This window comes from Thamnophis sirtalis, unplaced genomic scaffold (assembly GCF_051295495.1).
Source record: "Thamnophis sirtalis isolate CommonGarterSnake01/CBP01778 unplaced genomic scaffold, rThaSir2_p1.2 scaffold_12, whole genome shotgun sequence".
NCBI lineage: Eukaryota > Metazoa > Chordata > Lepidosauria > Squamata > Natricidae > Thamnophis > Thamnophis sirtalis.
The window spans coordinates 24,250-44,262 of NW_028261392.1; the positions used below are offsets into that span (position 1 = coordinate 24,250).

General features: G+C 44.9%; 2 protein-coding genes across 2 annotated transcripts; one reads left to right on the forward strand and one right to left on the reverse strand.

Moving 5' to 3' along the window:
• The first annotated feature begins 4,347 nt into the window (after window positions 1–4,347).
• ZNF488 (zinc finger protein 488) lies at window positions 4,348–9,371 on the forward strand. The gene is made up of 2 exons (XM_087726440.1): window positions 4,348–4,814; window positions 6,546–9,371. The coding sequence occupies exon 2, from the start codon at window positions 6,653–6,655 to the stop codon at window positions 7,679–7,681; it is 1,029 nt and encodes a 342-aa protein (XP_087582566.1). The 5' UTR covers window positions 4,348–4,814; window positions 6,546–6,652; the 3' UTR covers window positions 7,682–9,371.
• Window positions 9,372–10,430: 1,059 nt separating this feature from the next.
• On the reverse strand, window positions 10,431–17,755 carry RBP3 (retinol binding protein 3). The gene is made up of 4 exons (XM_014053992.2): window positions 14,647–17,755; window positions 13,449–13,639; window positions 11,552–11,694; window positions 10,431–10,756 (listed from the first exon to the last, which is right to left on the reverse strand). Exons 1-4 carry the CDS (start codon window positions 17,692–17,694, stop codon window positions 10,431–10,433), a joined length of 3,708 nt encoding a protein of 1,235 aa, XP_013909467.2. The 5' UTR covers window positions 17,695–17,755.
• Window positions 17,756–20,013: the final 2,258 nt, after the last annotated feature.

Sequence of the window (20,013 nt, forward strand, 5' to 3'; positions counted from 1 at the left end):
GATGAAATTCCACCCTGAGTCCCCTCATGAGTTTTTCAATTTGGGCTCCAAAAAAGATCAGGCCTCCAAAGCACCCCTTTTTGTGACCGCGGGGTGAGGAGTTTTTCTCCTGTAGGTGATAAAAGCTTGATTTTTTTAAAAAACCAGCAAGAAATGTAATGTTTAAGCATGAAATCTCTCCCCCACCCCCCAATGAAGTCCCCTGATGGGTTTTTCAATTTGGCCTCAAAAAAACTTTGGCCTCCAAAGCCCCCAAAAGCTTGATTTTTAAAAAGAGCATGAAATACAATATGCAACAGATCCACACGATTTCTACTAATAGAACAAGAAAATGCAAAAGCCAAAACGCAACGGAAGAGCTTTATCGGTTCGGAGAATTCGGTAGCAGTTTGCCTGTCACAGGTGAGTTTATAGACAACATCGCCGTCTCGTGGCGAAAGAAGGAACAGCAGCCCTTAATTTTTTTTTATCTTTCAAGAGAGGGAAGCGTTTCGTATGGTCGATATCGCTATTGCGTTGAAATCTTTTTAACGGTACATTGCCCTTTGGAAACGCCTCTTTGGCACTCTCTTTCGGCTCATATTTTTTATTACCGCACTGGGATTCGTTTACATAAATTAGCTTCGTAGGATTCCGGTTCTTGCTTTAATAAGGTGACCAAATTTTCAGATTGGTAAAGAGGGACACCTTTGACCCGGGGGCGGGGGGGGGGGGCTTGATTAAAAATTTTATACGGAGCAACAAAAATTTTCATACAACGCAAAAATAGTATTGTAATATTTTTTTATTTCAGCATAACTACAATTTACAAATATAAATTGTAACTGTTGCCAAACATCAAAATTTTGATCAAGTGACCACGAGGATGCTGAAACGGTCTCTAAGTTTGAAAATGGTAGCTAAGTGTGAAAAATGGTCATCAGTCACTTTTTTCAATGCCATTGTAACTTTGGTCACTAAGCCCATTATACCACCTTTCTTGCCACAGTTCTTAAGTGAATAACTGCAGCTGGAATTTTGTATTTTGGATAGAATCTTTTTTAAAATAGTCTGAGACAATTTAAAAAAAGAATCCACACAGAATAAATTGAAGTAAAACATTTCAAACTATTCCACACGGAATAAATTGAAATAAAACTATTTTTAAAAATTCTATGCACAATATATTTCAAAGTATTGTGCATAGAATTTTTAAAAATGGTTTCATTTCAATTTATTTTGGATAGAATCCTTTTTTAAAATTGTCTTAGACAAATTTAAAAAAAGATTCTATCCAAAATACAAAATACCAGCTGCAGTTATTCACTTAAGAACTGTGATTCACTTAAGAAAGGTGATATAATGGGCTGCAACACCTTAAAGGAGCAAAGAAGTAGCACCAATCGAGCACAATTTGAGAGAAAGCCAATTAGAGAATTTTGAGTCCAAATTCAAAAATGGATGAGGGTACGAGATTGGGGGTGGAATTTCATGCTTAAAAATGGTATTTCTTCCTTAAAAAAAAAAGAAAAACAAGCTTTTTGGCACTGATAGGAGGAAAACTCCTGATCCCGTGGACAGAAAAATGGGTGCTTTGGAGGCCAAATTTTTTTTGAGCCCAAATTGAAAAACGGAGGAGGGGACGAGATTCAGGGTGGAGCTTCATGCTTAAAAATGATATTTCATGCTATTTTTAAAAATCAAGCTTTTTGCACCCAGAGGAGGAAAACTCCTGACCCTCCCTCTCTGTGCATGGGATGATATTCAAATCAAACAAAGAAAATGTTAAAAAGTTGTGATATTTATGTAGTTACTTACCAAGCACATCTAAATTATATTAAAGTAACCATAATATCTTTGCACTTCACAAGGCATGTCACAACTTTTGAGCACCCCTAATGTTTGGAAATTGAAACTTGAAAAATTGGACATGCCCTAAGTTACAATCATCATAATTTTAGCCACTGTCTATCCACTGCAGGATGAGGGCTTCTTCTATTCCCAACCAATATCATTAAAGGAATGTCACTTCAAAGAAAAATATTTTTACATGAAAAAGGATCACTGCTGTGAAGGTAGGTACCAGCTGGGATTTGAACCTCAGTCTCCCACACCAAAAGGAACGCCATAACCGCTATTCTGTGCAACCAACTGCTCTCCTCACACCCTTAAGAGGAGCACGGAGTGCTGGTGCTTTGGCTGCTACACTGCCCTTTGCAGCTTTGCTGGGTTGCGTCAGCACACTGCCCTCCCTTTTTCTTTACAGTAAAAACTGATTGTGCAAAACAGTATTTTTGTATCTTCTTTCCTTCTTTTCTGCAATTTGGTGGGAACTATTACAACTAAATCTTTCTCTCCTCTTTCTCTTCCCGTTGGCTAACATTCATTTTACTTGAACATTAATCAAATTCCCATTGTTATTTCATTTGTCAATGTGCTCATAAAATTTTTCTATCAGGCGTTAAAGGCATTTATATGGAGTGACATCTTTCAAAAGCAATGAGGTGAATCCCTATTCAGGGCTATTAGATTGTGACAAGACATTTGATGGCTATATTTTGTGTACTAGCTGTGCCAAAAGTCATTTGCAATACAGATCCATAAATTATTTCCACTGAGTGCTTTTAATGAAAGAATTAAAAACAAGCACCAGATATTATTTGAAAATATGATCATTGCTTTTAGTTATATATCCAGTTCATATGTGAATTTCTCAATGACTTCTGTAATAGACCAAGAATTCTTCAGTTATTAAGATCATTTTGGAGCTGTCACTGGACCCTGTTTAAAGGAGAAAACATGAACCGGACACTCCCTTGGTTTGCTTTCCTAAGACAGTCACATCCCGCATCTTTGTCTTCAGAGACACTGACGGCTTTTAGGTGTTAAGTCCATCCAAGATGAACGGGTGTTGGCTTTGAAGAAAGACTGCACTTTCCCCAGAGAACCAGCACAACCTCCAACACAACTGACCAGCTGTGGCCTGCCCAAAGAGAGGCCAAAGAATACAGGCACTGAGGCTGGAGGAAGAGGAAGACACAACGCCTTTTTACAAAAATGACCATTTCCCCCATTGTTTAAGAACTATACATGCCTCAACTGAGAAGAATTTTCTTTATATGCAAAGGATCCAATGTTCCTGCTCAGAAAAAAGATGGCTGCATGAAATGCCCAAGAGCCGCGGCCAGGCTGAGACATTTCTGAATGAGTTCAGTCCTATGGCCTGGTTTAATCACTTTCTCCGTGCATTGCTTGCACACAAGGCCTTGCCTGGAGTCCTGGCCCTGGTTTCAAAGCTATGTCCCAGTCTCAACTTCCAATACAGTTGCCAGCAGTCTGAGCATCTGTTTTAACACAAGAGCTCATGTGCCTCGTGCTGCCTGACAGCTGCTGCTCCAGAGGTGCTTCATACATATATGAGTGGGGCATGTAATTATGTGGGATAAATGGTTGTTATGAGCTGGTTGAAGTGGGATGAAATCTGAATTTGTTGAATTGGGAGCTACTTCCCTCTGTAGGAGATACAGGTGGATGCCATAGGCAGAGTCTGGATTAAAATCTTTTGAAGTATAACAGAATAAGAGAGTTGGGAGGGACCTTGGAGCTCTTCTAGTGCAATCCTCTGCTCAGGCAAAAGACCCTCTACCACGGGGGTCAAACGGACCACATCGCATTGCCGTCACGGGACGTTTTGTGTCATTTCCCCCATTCACAGAGCTGCGGTGGGCGTGAGAATCCTCAGGGGGAAAACAACCCAAGAACCTTGGGAAACTTTGTAGGGTGTGAAGCCGAGCAGCTGCTCTTCAAAAGCGGCCAAAGGAGCAGAGCCGGTCTGCCGTCGTTGTTTACGACGTTCACCCTCAGGACCGCCGTCTGTTCGGACAGCAACACAAGGCAGTCAAAGCGGAGCTCGAGCAAGCCCTGCGGCCGCCTGGGCTTGAGACAAAAGCAGAAGGACGCCTGGCGCCAAAGTCGCGGCCAGGACTCATCCACGCCGCGGGGAGAGGGAGGAGAGGACAAGGCAGCGCTCAGGAAAGGAGCCTCCGCCCTCTGCCCGGCCCAACCTTCTTCAATCTCGGCAACTTTAAGACGAGGGGGTCCAATTTTCGGAATCCCCCGCCAGAGGCCTTCCGAGAGCTGGAGAAAGCCTGGCTGGGCAGCCGGGGGTGGGCTGGGGGGAGAAGAACCAGGAGGTGGAAAAGGCGGCGGTTCCGGCACTCTCTCAAAGCCCCCCCCCGCCCCCCCCGCTCCTCTCTCCAGGCCAGAGGCTCCCTGGAGCAGAGTCTGAAGCGGGCGGGCGCCGCTGGTCAAAGGGACGGGGACCTTTCTCGAGGGCAGAGCGCCGCTGCTCCCGAAGGCTCCGGGACTTCGGCTGGGGCATCTGCCGCGGAGACTTTCGAAAGCCCTCCGGGCAGAAATCCGGGGCCGCTGCACTGGGAGTGACCACGCCAACGGAAGCGGCAAGGAAGCGGGTAGCCCCACCGCGGCTCCGCAGGGCGATTCTCGGGGGCCCGAGGACCTCGGCCCACTCCTCTACCTGGACTTCCACGCCCGAGAAGAGGCGCTCCGCCACAAAGCTTTCCTGGCCTCCCTCTGACGCCGGGCCGCGCGGGGCTTCCTGACCAGGGGCGCCTGGTGCCCCCCCCCGCCCCCCTCCGCTTCTGCCTTCCGCCTGGGACTCGCACGCCAAGCTCGGGCTCCCTGCCTACTTTAGTCCAGGCTGAGTCCTATCCGCCCCCCCGGCCGGCTCTCCATCCCAGGCGTGTGGCGGGCGCTCCTGGGCGGCGTACTCGGCGGCTCCACCTGCGCCGGACGGAGCGGCCTCTGGTGCGCAGGTAGGGCGCGGGCGAAGCGGTGCCTGCCGGGCGAGCAGGCAGGGGGGCGGGTCGCGCCCTCCGCTTTCCCCGCGCTGCGATGCCTGAAAGGCGGGACCTGCAGAGCGGCTCCCGGGGAGCCCGGAGGAGGAGGTGGGATGCGAGGGCTGCACAGGAGGGCCGGGGCGGTACGACAGGAGCCGCTCACCCGGGGTAGGTCTGCCAGCGAGCGGCGAAGCCGAGCGCCTCCCAAGCGCTCCTCTCTCGCGGTCCCGCAGCCCGGCTTCGCGGCTCAGTGTGGGTCTGCCATTCTCTCGGCTGAGCCCTCCGCGCAGGGCTGTTGGGTGGGGAAAAGAAGGGGCCGGAGTGTTAGCTATCTTTGCCATCCTGAGTATATACCGCATAAAGAAGTCGGGATAAAATCCTAATAAGACTAACCCGAGTTAGTCTTATTGACTAACATTGACTGACATTTTGCTCTTGAATCTGGACGTCATCGGGGCATGAACATTGGAATTAGTCGAAAACAGTGTTTTGGGCACTTTTTCTTTCTTAACCACTTGCAGTTTTTTAAAACATGGATGCTCGCTACAGTATTCACCTGGCCGAGGCTTCCGTCTTATAACGTGCAAGGATGAAGCTCCGATGGACATAATGGGAGTAATGATTGAAAAAGAAAGCATGAGCAGAGTTCGATTTTTATTGCTGGGGAAAATGTGCTAAATTATGACAGGAAAAACCGTTTAAGTTTAGTCTGACGGCCAATAAACTGATTTTACTTCTGAAAAAATGTAGATAGGTTTACACTATAAATTAATGTTAAAACTATTTATGAAATTATTTTCAAAGGAACATGTACAAGAAAGTTTCCTTTTTTTAAAAAAAAGTCTCTTTAGAATGTGTGCTTCTCAGCAGGCACTTTGGGAAATTCATCTGTAGAGGAAACGAAATATGAATGCATAGAAATAAATACTGGTATTTATGATATTGCCATATCATTTTTTTGGATGCTGCCAGAAAGGAATTGAGGGTGGTGATAGGATTTACTAGAAATATTTCAGCAATGTAGGCAAGAGGCAGCATGGGTGAGGAAATGTCTGATGGGGATTGAATGGTGTGATTTTTGTATCAGCCCTTGTGAAGTGATTTTATTTTTTCCTGAAAATGGGTTTGTATTCATGACAGCAGCGGATTGCCTGATGCCCCAAGTTCTTATCCGGAAGGTGGAGTTTTCTGTTTCTCCTTTTCTGCTAACATCCATGGTCAAACTTCCCCTCTATTCCTTTCCTTTCCCTGCTCAAGGATGGGTCACAGGGCGTAGAAAACACCAGCGCAGGGATTTACCTTTGATTCTAAACATGGGTTTGGGAGTGCAGGGGACAGGCTGTTTTTCATGGACTTTTATTATGCAGTAGATATTTTAAAGATCGTAAACTATCCAGAGTCACCTTTGTCTGTGAAGGGCAGCTACCTACATTTGTTTAATAAAGAAATAGTAAAAATAAACCTTGCCTCCTGTTGCCAGAAGTATGTGAGTCAGTGCTGCATTATCCCTTCAACAAAACTCGATTGCGTGCAAACTCAAGATTTGCACGCAACCTTTGCTCAAGGCCCCTGGAGAGACTGTTTTAATGGTTTTGCAACACAGAGCGTTAATCTAGGTCAATAAAGATCTTTTTTGGTTTGATCACTAAATTTCTCCCAACCAGGAATCCAGTCCAATAATTATTTATTTGATTTCTCTCGTTCTAGAACCCGATTGTCCAGACTTCAAGACAGCCTCCCGGTGCTGCTTTGCTCATTTCTTCTGCTTTCTGAAGAATAGGTTTCAGCTCTGAACAAAAGGTCTTCTCCCAAAGATGGTGAAAAGCATATTTATGGAACAATCCGCAAACTTCCACCATCTGTCTAGGGACTTGGAGTTTAAAAGGGTCGCTTCCTTTGAGGGGAGGAGAGTGAGCGGCCATGAAACGGAGAGCTGTCAAAAGAGAAAATCTGCGTTATTTGAGAAGACAAATAGTCTACAGAAGAAAGCCGCCTACAGCGAGCTCAAGGATGGGAGAACTGTGGAGCACATATTAAAGGAACCCTGCTGGACATTCAGTACCAGGAAACACCTATTAGTTAAGGATGTGCTGCGACCAAAGGAGAGTGCATTCACCGAAGTGAGGAGGAGAAAGTCTGTAGAGAAAGTCAAAGAGGCAGAACGAGGCAGTAGTAGGAAGACTGGTTTGGACCAAGCTGCAGTCCAGTGTTCCCCTGGTAGCGCATTCTCCTTTGTGTGGCCCAACAGCGTTGCTGGGGAACCCAAAAGTGCTTTCACCAAACCAGCCAAGTGCTGGGAAGATGGAGGGGCTCTGGCTGTTTTTCAACCTCTGAAGGCTATCAAGGAAGGAAGCCCAAGAAAATTGTCGGAATGCATCGCTGCCACTGACCTCATGCCGTGCAGTGACCGCCTCGCTTCCGGGTTCCTGGCAAGCGATTCAGGTGGTTTCCAGCTGCTGTCAACCAACCTCATCCAGGGCAACCCGTCCGCTTTCTCCTCGGCCCCGTGGCCAAAGGAAGCAGCAGGTGAGCAGACGCAGGCTGCTCCTGTTTCCAGCTGCAGCCTCTCCTCCTCCTCCTCCTCCCCCGCGTCCTGGGCTCTGCTGCCTCCCACTTTCGCCCCTCTCGGTATGGCGGCCCAGAACTGGTGTGCAAAGTGCAGCCTCTCCTTCCACATGACATCAGACCTTGTGCTGCACATGCGCTCCCATCACAAAAAGGTTGAGGGCTCAACAGAATCGCAAAGGAAAAGGAGGCGGGAGGAAAAACTGTCCTGTCCTGTTTGCCAGGAGTATTTTCGAGAAAGACATCACTTGTCTCGGCACATGACTTCGCACAACTAGCCTGCAGATGTAATGGATGTCTACTTGTTGGATGTGTTTATGTGTGCAAACATTGATTGAATTCCATTGTGGCTTTACTGCATTTAACCAGAATCCGTGAAAGGCGGGCTTTTGTAGAAGCATTCAGAAGAAACGTCATTACATGAGCTTCAGATAGCTCAAGTTCTGAAACTCTGCAAATGCGGTTATAAGGAAATAAACAGTGACATGTAGAGAGAAAAGTTTTGCTTTGTGCAGATCCATTTTTTTCACCCTAAACCCAGGAGGGCGAACCTATGGCACGTCTGCCACAGAGGGCAAGCGGAGCCACTTGTCAGGGCACGTGAGGCGTTGCCCTGTCAGCTGGCCAGCTGAGTTCATCCTTTTTTAAAGCCATTTTTCGCCCTCCCCAGGCTCCAGAGGCTTTACAGGAGCCTGGGGAGGGAGAAAACAGCCTCCCCCACCCCACCTCACCCCGAGGCCCTCCAGAGGCTTCAGGAGCTTCTCTGGAGCACAAAAAACCAGCCCTACAGGCAGACCGGAAATTCAGTACGGACTTCGGGTTTGCTCGTAGGGCCGGTTTAAGCCTTCAGGGGGCTTCCGGAGGCTTCCCTGACGGCTCTGGAGGACAAACCGGAAGTCACAAAAAACCGACCCTATGGGGGGGTTGCGCCTGTCATGCGCGCACGCGTGCTGGGGGGGGTCACGCATTGCATTATGGGTGTGGCACGCCTGCGCACAACCCCCCCTGCACTCCCCCCCGCTTATGGCACGCGAGCCAAAAAAGGCCCACCATCGCTGCCCATAACTATTAAAATATTGATAATTTTTTTTCTTTAGTAATTTGAAGCACCAACTTTTTCCATATCAGAGCCATTGTGGAATGAAATTCTTCCCTAGCTTAGGATTGAAGTAAAGGATGAAACGTATTTTAAGTTAAGCTTGATTCCTGGTGACCATCAATCCATGTAATTTTTCTGATGTGATAAAACACCCTTCTTCAGTTGTGCACCACAGTGCAGTGATAGGTGGGTGTATCTCAACAAGGACTGAATAAGTGAGGATGGAAATGCCAGTTTCCCAGTTCACACCCACAAGTTGCCTGCAAGCTTTCGAATGAAGGCGCAGTGATTAGAATAAAAGAAGCAGGAGGCATCTACGTAGGTCATCAAATCCAGTGCAGGAGTCCAAATTAAACTACTCCCAACCACATCATATTGTGGATTATGGATAGCGCTGGTAGCATAAAAGTTCAATTTACCTCTGAATTGGTGATAGCTTGCCTCCAAGTACCAATTTCAGGGAGCAATTTTACCTCCTCAAGTTATATTTAAGAACCGGTTTGGGTATCAATATTCTTAATATAAACATGAACATAATGCTTTTGGTCCATATATTTCCCTACTATCAAGATTGTAAAGACATTTGCTCTATCAGAAACAAAGTTGTACAACTATTGGTAAAATGTATTCAATGGCCAAATGCAAAGTGCTTTTATTTGCATTTTATCTTACTTTTTCTGCTTTGTTTATATTTCCAAAATGTAACTGACATTTGTTCTGAGGCATGACAAGCTAAGAATTACTCCATGTAGCCCAAAGCCTCTTGAAGTGACATCAACAGTTCTATTTGTTACAAAAATGGGTATATTGCATCATTGTTATTGCGCTATATATAAATATACACTATATTGCCAAAAGTATTTGCTCACCCATCCACATAATCAGATTCAGTTGTGAGCAAATACTTTTGGCAATACAGTGTATATTGTACTATATATATAAATATATATTGCTCTAGCCAAATTGGTTAGTGGTGAAGCATCAGGCTAGAAAGCAGAGGTTGTGCTGACAGTTATATACAAATTATAAACATGTTGCTAAAATGTATAAACTTTTGTTGAAATTTGAGACAGAAGAACAAATGTATAATAAAATGGGCTAAAAATGCTGGTTACAATATACAAATGGATCGATGGGAAAATGGAGACAAACACACAGGCTAATTCAGAAGATTTTAAAGGCTAAAGGTTGAACCCAGAGGCTTTTATTTTGGAATTAATGGATACACAGCTAGAAAAAAAGACAGAATGACAATTGCAGCCAGATTATTATATGCTCAAAAATGGATTGTTTCAACACTACCCATTATGGAAGGAATGCTTGGTGAAGATGATTGGACTTTCAGAGATGGCTGAATTGACTTTCTTGATCAGAGAAAAGACCACATCTGCGTTTATGGCTTATCGCACACCCCTGATGGAGGTTTTGCATGATACAGAAAAATGCACTTACCATTTGTGGTTTTGATGATTAGAAAAAAATAGATAATAGAAAAAAGTTAGCTTTTCTTTTTACAACTAGAGATAACTGTGTAACTGTGTTTGTATTTGCTGCAAAGAGAATCAGAAGCTGCCTCTTTCTGATCCTTTTTGTTTTTTCCCCTACAATTTGTCTTTTCTTTCTTTTTTCTTCTTTTCTTCTATATTAGTTTTTGTTAGTTTGTATCTTCTCTTTAAAACTTAAAAAATATATATTCTAGGGATTTGGGGGTTTCAAGTTATATTCTGAAACACAGTCTGAAATTAGGAGGATGGGTTAATACTTCTTGCTTTCCTCTTTCTCCTTCTATATTTTAACTATAGGTATTATAGAAGACTTGGAATGATGTCTGGCATGAATGTGCAAGGCCAAAATTTTAGTCTCAAGGGAAGGGAAAGGAACCGGATGCCCTTTTGCCTTCAGGCAAACCACTGGTTGGACCCGCTAATCTAACTCAAACTATGGAGGTGGGAGACAAGCATTGCTTTGGCTTGCATGAGGGATTTCTCAGTGGGAACCGCCACGTGAGGATCCACTCCAACGCCCTCCCAAGAGTCCTCGGAAGAAATGGTGGATCTAGAAGTTGGGATGGTGACATAGAGGCCAGTCCCGTCCACTTGGAATGTCTGAGCGGGGAGGCAGCCCCCGCTGGTCCTTTGTCCGATGATCAAGGCTCTGCCCAGCCTCTTCATGATAGACACAAATTGTTCGGCAGTCCCGGCAGTTGCAGAGCTGGTGAGAATCACCACGCTCTTTCCGGAGCCGTATCTTTGACCTTGAAGAGACAGGAGAAGATGCAGAAAATCACCCGCAATCTCACTGGACAGTAAATTTCATCAGAACTCATATTAAAATTAATGTCCCTCTAAGAATTCATAGAACGAGAATAAATAATGTAATCAATGCTATGCATACACCGTACAAGGCAGTGCTCCTCAACCTTAGCAAGTGTATGACATGCGGACTTCAACTCCCACAATTCCCTAGCTAGTTGATATATACCATAGTCTTCAACTTACCACCATTCATTTAGTGAGTGCTCGGAGTTACAATGTCATTGAAAAAAGTGGCAATCGTCCTTCTCCGATACGGTCGTCACAGCATCCCCCCCATGCTTGTGTAATCGGCGTTTGGGCACTTGGCAACCGGCATGCATTTATGATAGTGGTAGCATTTTGGGGCAGTGTGATCACCACTTGCTACCTTTCTGGCTGTATCCTGACTAGCAAAGTCAATGGGTGAAGTTGGATTCGTTAAATGACCCCATGATTCACTTGGCTGCAATGCATCGTGAACCCTGCCCCTGTGTGCTGGACTGTCTATGAGGCCTCTCTCCATAGTCTGCAGCCTAGGTCCTGTCCCACATGGTGAGCCCTGCTTCTAGGGGCCTGGTGCTTAGGAATGACCAACCTGCCTTTGGCTCTCCGTGCCTATTTTGCTCTGGGGTTATTCCAGTCCATCACCCATGTTTGCCATAGGTTAATATTTGATAGATTAATGTGCTATCTTTAGCCACAATGTCCGGTAAGTAAAGAGAAATACTGGCATTCACAACTTCAGACGTTGTTACCTAAAAGTTGGGAAGAAGTCCAAAGGTCATTGGTAGTATTATTTGGTCTGTAGTAGACTTTGTCCAGTAGAATCGGATGTCCTTCGTCAAAGAAGTAGGAGCACAGAGTGGCTACAGAGGAGACGGGCCCTCCAGTGTTGTACCTGGTGAGGTATGGGAGACGTTTTGAGAAGTAGGCACTGACAAGGAAACCTGACCTTAGCCCCCCGCCCCCCCCCACATTACCACAACTTCTTGTCTCTGATCCCCCCAAAGAAGTTTGAAAATGATCCACAATTAAATCTTGAAATGCTCAGAACAAAAATGTCTTGACTGCCTTAAGTGACAGTCATAAAAAATCCCACAGACAGAAAATTATAACTCTTTGATTCCATATAACAGTCATATGACATTTTCTAGCCTGGATCTCATAATCCAACTGCAGTTACAAGAGAAATTAGCTGTTTGTTTCACACTTCCCCATTCCTATGTTCTTATGTCTTGTCTGGGTTTTTTTTTTTAAAAATTGTCTGCTTTATATGTAAAAAAGTCATCAAGTCACAATTAACCTAGAAAGATTTGAAATCCTGCAGGCCAAAGCAAGATTTTGTGGTCTACCTAGAATGAAAAGTAATTAGTTTTATTATTCCAATATTCCTTTGGGAGAAATAAATTGTCAGATTTCAGCTGATGTCGTGGGAGCCCAAAAGGGGCCCTTCTGGTTCTGAATGGCTGCAGAATCCTTATAAGAAAACACCAAGACCTTCCGCAGTCTAGTAAAAGCGACTGAATAAGACACGCTAAGACTGCAGAGCCTTTAATTTGCCCAGGAAAAGGGCCTAGGAGGAGATGTGGCCCCTGCCTTTCATCCTATGCTTTACATTGATACTAGCTGATCACCTGCCGTTGCCCAGGTATTTATAGACGTCAGAGCGTTTGTCTGACAAAGAGCCATACTCCTTACTCCCATGCCCATCATCCCTGCCCTCTCTTCCCCCCCCCCCATCTGCTCCTCTTTCCTGCCCTGTCTACAATCCTGACACTTTGCCCCAAATCCATCAGGCGCTTTTCCATGGGTCCACTCGAGGGGGACGTCATGGCTGTCTTTCCAGAAGAAGCTGCAAAGGAACTGACATCTACAATTAAACAATTGCCACTCTAGGAGGCCGCACTCGCTCTGCTTAACGGCCCAGGCTCTCCCTTCTCTCTCCCCCATGACGTCACAAACAATTGCCATTGTAGGACACTTGCACACTTGCTCTGCTTAATGTGCCAGGTGTTCCAGAATTATGCTGGAACACACAGACACAGACACACCAGAGGTGTCTCCCCCCCCACTCCAGTATTTGTTTCCAGAGAGGGTAAGTCATCTGTGTACCAAGTTTGTTTGCAGAGTTCCAGAGCTCCAGAGTTACGTTGGAACACCCACAATAATATCATATCATATCATAGGAAGGAGGAGGAGGAGAAGAAGGAGGAGGCTTTCTCGAAACCTGCGGTATAACATCAGATATCCTGATGGCGCTGGGTGTATGTTTTGTGAAGGGCTGCAATTGCATTGAGGAAAACATTGCTGCATCTTCCCACTGATTTATTTCAAATTTAGGAGACTGGAGCTTCTGTACCTCGATCACAGATATTTTGGGATAGATCCCAGGAGGTCAAACTTTGGGCATATTGTTATTACGCCCTCTATTCCGGTACCCAACCTCCATCCTTGCATTTGTCTTTAAGGGTAGATAAACGCATTATCTCCTGCAAGGAACACATAGCTCATAATCTGGTCAACGATGGCTCTCAAGACACACTGCAATTATGTTGGGCCCAGGAATTAAATTTGACAAATACCTTTATAGCAAAGCCTATATTTTGAAAGTTTTATCTTTATTGCTTATTCTACTTAGGGCAGATTATTTACCTCATGTCGATGATTAGTGCGTCAGTGTGGACAACCTTCTTCCAGACCTGTTCCACCATCAGCTCAGAGAATTGAGGCCAAAGCTCGCTCTCCCCAAATGTATCAAATCTGAGGTAACCAACATTATTCTCAAAGACTTTGGTTTGGAACGAAAACTTAATGCGGTCTTCTAACATTTCGGAGGAAAGAATCTGAAATATTTTTTAAAAATAAGTAATTAATTTTCAAGAATAACTCAAAAATATGAGAATCCACCTTGCATTAAAATAACACATCTTGCCGCTAGAGAGTTGGGGTGATCAGGACTGAAACCCTTACTCAGTCTACATCATAGCAGTATGACAAGAATAAATAAATAAGTCAATGAAAATCACTAGTTGATGAAGAGTTGATCTCTTCAATGGCCTTTTAATGAAATGATTTTCAGGAACTAGTCATACTGGACTTTCTGGGATAAGTCTGTTAATTTTATTTTATAATTTTTTAAAATATCTTATTTATAGTAAGGACACCGCTTGATTAAAAAGAAAATCAGAATGTAGTACTATACCAATCTGTTAAGCTCTGCGCATGTAATTTCAATTTATAGGACAGTTAAGCATCAGCATAACACAAGTAAAGTTTCAAGTTGAAAAATAAGATTTAAAATGTGAGATAAAATAATAATAACACAATGAGAGTCCTAGGACAAAACTAGAGTACGGTTACCCATTATCAGTATCTGAAATATTACACCTATTACACTCAAGGTGGTAAGTGTGAGAAAAATTAGAAAAAGCTGCATCATTGCCAATACTATAATTAGAGTAAAAGTGAGACTAAAATTCATGGAGCTACTGTACAAAGTTAATTATAAATAAAATTATGATAGTAAAATCTGAAAATCACTATGATACTTACTAATTAACTTAGCTTCTAAATATCTGTCCTAGTTTTCATTTTGCTAAAAAAAAATTAAAGACATAAAGACAAAAACCAAAACTACCTAAGGAAATTAATAATAAGATAATGTAACAAACACAGTAAACTAAATAGTATTAACTGAGCTGCTGGGGTGTAAACTTAGCCGAGTGCTACTTGAACAAATCCAGTTCTTGAGGCAAATCCAAAGGGATTTATCCCATCATTGTAAACATGAACTCTTCATTCACTCAAGTTTTATGTCAGTAGCCAATGAAACAAGCCAGCGGCCACTTACCTGCATGGGCACGATCCCTGGAATATGGTTGCGCAGGTGCTGGGGAACATGGGTTATTTTCAAGTGTTTATCTCCAGAAAGAGCTTTTAGGTCAGCTGCAATTTTTTCAGCAAGCTTCATTTCACAGTTGACCTTCTGGTACGTGTCTCTTGTGGCATCTTCAGAAAGTTTGTCTGCCACCAGAGCCCCAGCATCAGCAAAAGCATAGTTGTCAGCCACCAGTTTGGCCACTGTCTGCAAAATGCTGGGGAGCTTGGAGCGCAAAGCAATGATGTTCAGGGCGGAAGTCATGGCTTCCGAAGCCTGGTTGGTGACGTGCGGCTGTACGCCAGAGAGGCTCCACACTTTGCCCGTGACGGGACTCAGCACCACCTTGCTGGGGATGGAAGCATACAAGGGGCTGCTGCCTAAGCGGTAAACATTTGCGGACAGGGAGCCCCCCAGCGTGGGCTCCCCAATGACCGTGGCCCGATTGAGATCCTTTAGAGAGCGAGCGAAGGCTTCTGCTGCTGATCCACTCACGTGGCTAATTAAGATATAGATATCCTTCGCCGACCCGTATCGTTTGCCAGAGATATGTGGTAAAGTCCACACCTCCATGCTCTGAGTGGTGCTGCGGTCAAAGAGCGTGTAAAGATGCTGCTGGGGCTCACTGTCAAAGAAATAGGAACAAAAGATGGGCACTGCGCTGGAATAACTGCCCGTGTTGTAGCGCATGTCAACAATCATAGCCTCTGTGGTCACAAGCTTGTCCCAAATGTGCAACAGCTGGGGGCCAATGGCCTTCACCGTCTCTGCTTCAGCCATCAGGTCAAAGCGCAGATATCCTACGTTGCCAGGCAAAATGTCTACCTTGAACAGATCCTCAATTATGTAGCGGATCTCCTCAGGGGTCAGAGTCTTGTTAGGAAGTTGTTCCTGTAAGAAAGATTCGACATGGTTGTAAGATGTATGCAGCTGGTGATCCCCAGAAGCTTCTTGAAGGTCAGTGGTCAACTGTGAGGCAAGCATTTCAAAATCCACTGCTGTGCGATAGCCTCCTTGAGCCAGCTTGGAGTGTAGTGTCCCTCTTGCCCGTGTGGCCACCTCTGGTATGGCGTAATGCGCTTCAAGCAGCAGCCCCAGTTCCTCGATCAGTGCTCCCATCTCTCTGTGGAATAGCAGCACTTCTCGGGCTTTCTCCAAAGCCTCATTGGCCAGCACGATGGCATCAGGCACCACTTCACCATCCAGCCAATATTCACCATGGCGGTCAATTAAGGTGATGAATGGCACATTGATAAAGAGGCCGCAGCCTTCCTCTTTTTTTACCCTGAGTATGCAGAATTGGCGCGAGTGGGCCAGGCTGCCGGCAGTGATTTCACCAATCAGAGTAGCCCGGCCGAGGGATTGCATCAGGTAGGCAAACTCCTCTGCCGTTGTAGCTGTGAGGTAGCTGGTGAGCAAATAGATGCCACGCTGGGTCCCATAGGGCTTGCCTAGCAGTTCAACTCTACTGTTGTAAACGTGGGTCTGGTTGGTGAGTCTGTTATAGGCGGCAAACAAATGCGCAGGACCAGCAGAGGGATCTTGAAAGTAGGACAATAGGACTGGTACAGCATCTGAAAATGGCCCACCCTGGTTGTAGCGCAGGTCAATGATCAAATAATCTGTTGCCTGCAACGGTTCCCAGACTTGATTGATGATGTAGGGCTCCAGCTTGATCAGCACTCCAGCATCGGGAAACTGATCAAAACGCAGGTAACCCACATTTTCAGGTAGCACTGACACTTGAAACACAGCAGCCAGGATTTGTTTGAGTTGTTCACCATCCAGCAGCTCTGTGTTCATGTCCGTTGGCTCTTCAGTGGCCTCACTGGTAGCCTCACCGGTTGTGGTAGTCCACAGGAATAGTCTCGGGTCTTTGGAGATGCTTTGCAATTCAGTATTTAGTTTGAAAGCCAGATCTGTTTCCGACAGGATGGCTGAATAATCGAACGCAGAGAGCTGTTGAAGTAACGCCGGCACCTGTTCAATGATTGAGTAATTGTTCTGCAAGAGATGCATCAAGTGACTGATGCTGCCAGGAATCGCCCTGCGGAAGGACAGAACGGCGAGGGCATCACCCAGGGCTTGCTCCGCTGCAACGGCCACACTTGGCATCACCCCACTCAGTTCCCAGCTCTGCCCACCGCCACTTAAGGGGCTGATAGAACATGACACGGGAACAGTCATGTAGAACTGGGAAGCCCCAATTTGCAATTTCTGGAGGTCCAGGGAGCCGCCTGCTGTCCTTTCACCCACTATGATGGCCCTGTGCATTTGCTGCAGGATATAAGCCACATCTTCGGCCACCCCAGAGGTGTGTTTGCTAGTCAGCAAAACGACTTCCTTGTCCTTACCGTATCTCATGCCCAGCACTGTTGGCAAGGTCCATATTTCCACAGTGCTATTAGAAGGCCGGTTGTAGACAGTGTCCACGTGCAGCAGTTTGTCCTCATTGTACAAGTAGGAGATGATGAATGGAAGCCCCGAGACCTTCCCTCCGGTGGTGTAACGCAGGTCTAAGACCAGAGCTGATGTCTCCATCAGGGGCTTCCACATCTTTTCTACCAGGAAAGCACCAATTTGCTGCACCATGTTCTCTCCGATGACGTAGTCTATTCTCAGGTAGCCTACATTGTCATCCAGCACTTCAGATGTGACTGTGTGCTGGATAACCTCTAAAAGTGCTTCTGTTGGTAGAGGAGCATCCGCTTCTCGCTCAGGGACTGCAGGAGCCGAAGCTTCGTACGATACTACCAGCCGTGGATCGTTCAAAGTTCCTTGAAGTCCAGCTGTCAGAGCTGTTGCCAAGATTTTAGGATCTGAGATATTCAAAGTCTCCCCACCCTTGATGGCTTGTTCAATGGCTTCCTGCATTCCCACCAGATTTTCTGGAAAACAATAATTGTCCAACAGAATCTTGGCCATGTTCAGCACCAGGGTGGAGTGTGAGACGCTCTCAGTATGGATGCTACTAAATATAAGTGCCATTCCGAACAATAAATTTCTTCGTATTATTTTCATGCTGTTAGAAAAGTGCAAATGAATTCCAAACGATTTACAGACTCTGAGAAATGTAGTTTCCTCCTACTTGGTCTCAGAAGTGAATATTAAAGCAGAGAGATTGAATATCCATTTTATCTGACAGTAATCTTTAAATCTAGTTCTAAGTCTTTAATCTTATTAAACTGCATGTAGCAGGGTGCAGCAACCACCTTATGAAACCACCGCAACAGCCTTCAAATTGTGACTAGACCATTATGTTTTCATAATGCTTCGGTTCACTAACTTCTGAGTCGGATTCTGCCTACTAGAATCTGGATCAGACCGTACTTGATTTTAAATAATTCATGTGACTAATCTGGATATAGTAAACAAAAATAAATCAATACAATTAGGTTGTTAGAATGTTTCAGTAAGCTGTTGAATCTGACTTTTAGGTTAAAATGAATATGTTGTTAGCTGTTTAAAACAATTAACAACCTTTATGTTCCACTGACATAAAGGAGCCCTTATAGTGCACTATTTAATAATATTGGCAGCCACAACAACACAAAGGTTCACACAAAACAAAACAAAATTCTACACAGAACATTCATTTTTGTCATTGAAATTCTCTTCAGCAATGGCAATTGTAAACTATCTTAATACATCTTTATAAGGGGGGGGGTGTTCGTTTTCCGAGCTTGTGGGTTGGTTTTTGGATGTTTCATTGATCACTCAGAAGTAACAACACCCACAAAAGAGGAAACGCGAGATATCCGAGTGGATGTCAAGTGCCATAAAGTCAATGAAAAATGGCAAAGCTTTGGGAAATGATTGTGTTACATTTGAAATGCTGAAAACTGGTGGTCATAGTTTACACAAGATACTAGTAAAACTCAAGATGCCCCAGAGGAGAAAAAATACCCAATGCATGGAAAAATGTTGAAGTGATTCTTATATGCAAGAAAGGGGCCCAAGATGATTGAAAGAGCTACTGCCCACCAAGCCTTCTTCTTTCAGTCATCTGCAAGGTTTTAACCAAGATAATAATAAAATAATATTGAGAACATTAAATGATACACAGCAAAGGAGCAGGCAGGGTTCAGCAGTGGCTACAGCACAACGGGTCACATCCAGGTTGTTCAGCAAGTCACTGAGAAGCACGAGTATGTATACCAGGCCTGGGTGCTTTCATCGCCTATGAAAAGGCATTTGACTCAGCAGTCCAGGAGGCAACAAATTAAGGCGTTGCTCTTGGGGTGAAGTAAGACTAAGGTCAGGATGGGGCTTCTTCTCTGCCCAGTTTGTAATGGACCAGCGTTTCCCCTGCGCTTGTTCCGGGGGCTTTTCCAGTGAGGGGCATTTGCTTCATTAGAATACTTGCTTGCTTGCTTGATTAAAAAAGCTAGATACACACCGCACACACCCGTCATGTCATTCACTACCAGGCCAAGAAGCGATTTATGCCAAGAACTGAAGAAGAAGAAGGGTAAGGAATTGTATTTTAGGATTTAGCTAAAAACTTTGTTATTACCGCTGCTCCTGGCTGTACTCGGCACTATCCCCAGAATGCTGCTAAATCCTGAGGTGACTTTGATCTTCGTAACTGTCATCAATTAGGATTTACTTGTAATGCCACCCCTGAACATATGGCTGCTGGTTTCAAGACAAATAGATCTTGACAGACTGAAACCGTTGGCGTTATTTCATGTGCCTTGGATGCTTTTGCTAGTGATAGGAAGAGATAGAAAGAAGGAATCACAGTCATTCTGGCCAGAATTACCCCTCGGTGGGTGCAGGAATGTGATTTGCTTTTAGGGAGATTTGACGGCACAAGGAAGTCTTTGTCTGCAACCTAAGAGAGAGAGAATCAAAGCACCCCTTTCCTCTGCTGTTCACATGGCCCCAGTTAACCATGAAACACTTACCCCAAGCACAGGAGCCCCGCGGGAGTTCACCCACCTCAGCCATCCCACCCAGCTTGAAGAGCAGCCCCCACCTCCTGCGGCTGCTGAAGTGAGTCAGTGGGCAAAGCCAAATTCCCTCGTCTTTTTGGTTACAGCAGAAAGTGTGTGGAGGGAAGGGCAACTGTGTTACAAAGCTACATTATTTGTACTTGGAAATTTCATAAATAGTTGCCCCTGATTCCCCTCGGTCTTCTTAGCAATGCTTCTTTGGGTTTCTGGAGTAAGCACATTGAAAATTGTGCAATAATTATCAGCAGTCAGCATAGATTGGTCCAGAGCATGTCTAAAAACAGAAATAAGGTTCGTCGTCGGACAAAGCTTATTTCATTTTTTTGACTGACTTTCTTAATAGGCTGTGGGAAGACTGTGGATGTTACCTCCAACTTAGCCA

Excerpts from the sequence above, each read along its gene's own strand:
- ZNF488 (XM_087726440.1), top strand. The coding sequence starts at position 6,653 with ATGGTGAAAAGCATATTTATGGAACAATCCGCAAACTTCCACCATCTG.
- RBP3 (XM_014053992.2), bottom strand. The coding sequence starts at position 17,694 with ATGAAAATAATACGAAGAAATTTATTGTTCGGAATGGCACTTATATTT. Across the intron at positions 13,640-14,646 it reads CAGGGATCGTGCCCATGCAG|ATTCTTTCCTCCGAAATGTT; the intron begins GTAAGTGGCCGC and ends AAAATATTTCAG. Across the intron at positions 11,695-13,448 it reads GCACTAATCATCGACATGAG|GTACAACACTGGAGGGCCCG; the intron begins GTAAATAATCTG and ends ATACCTCACCAG.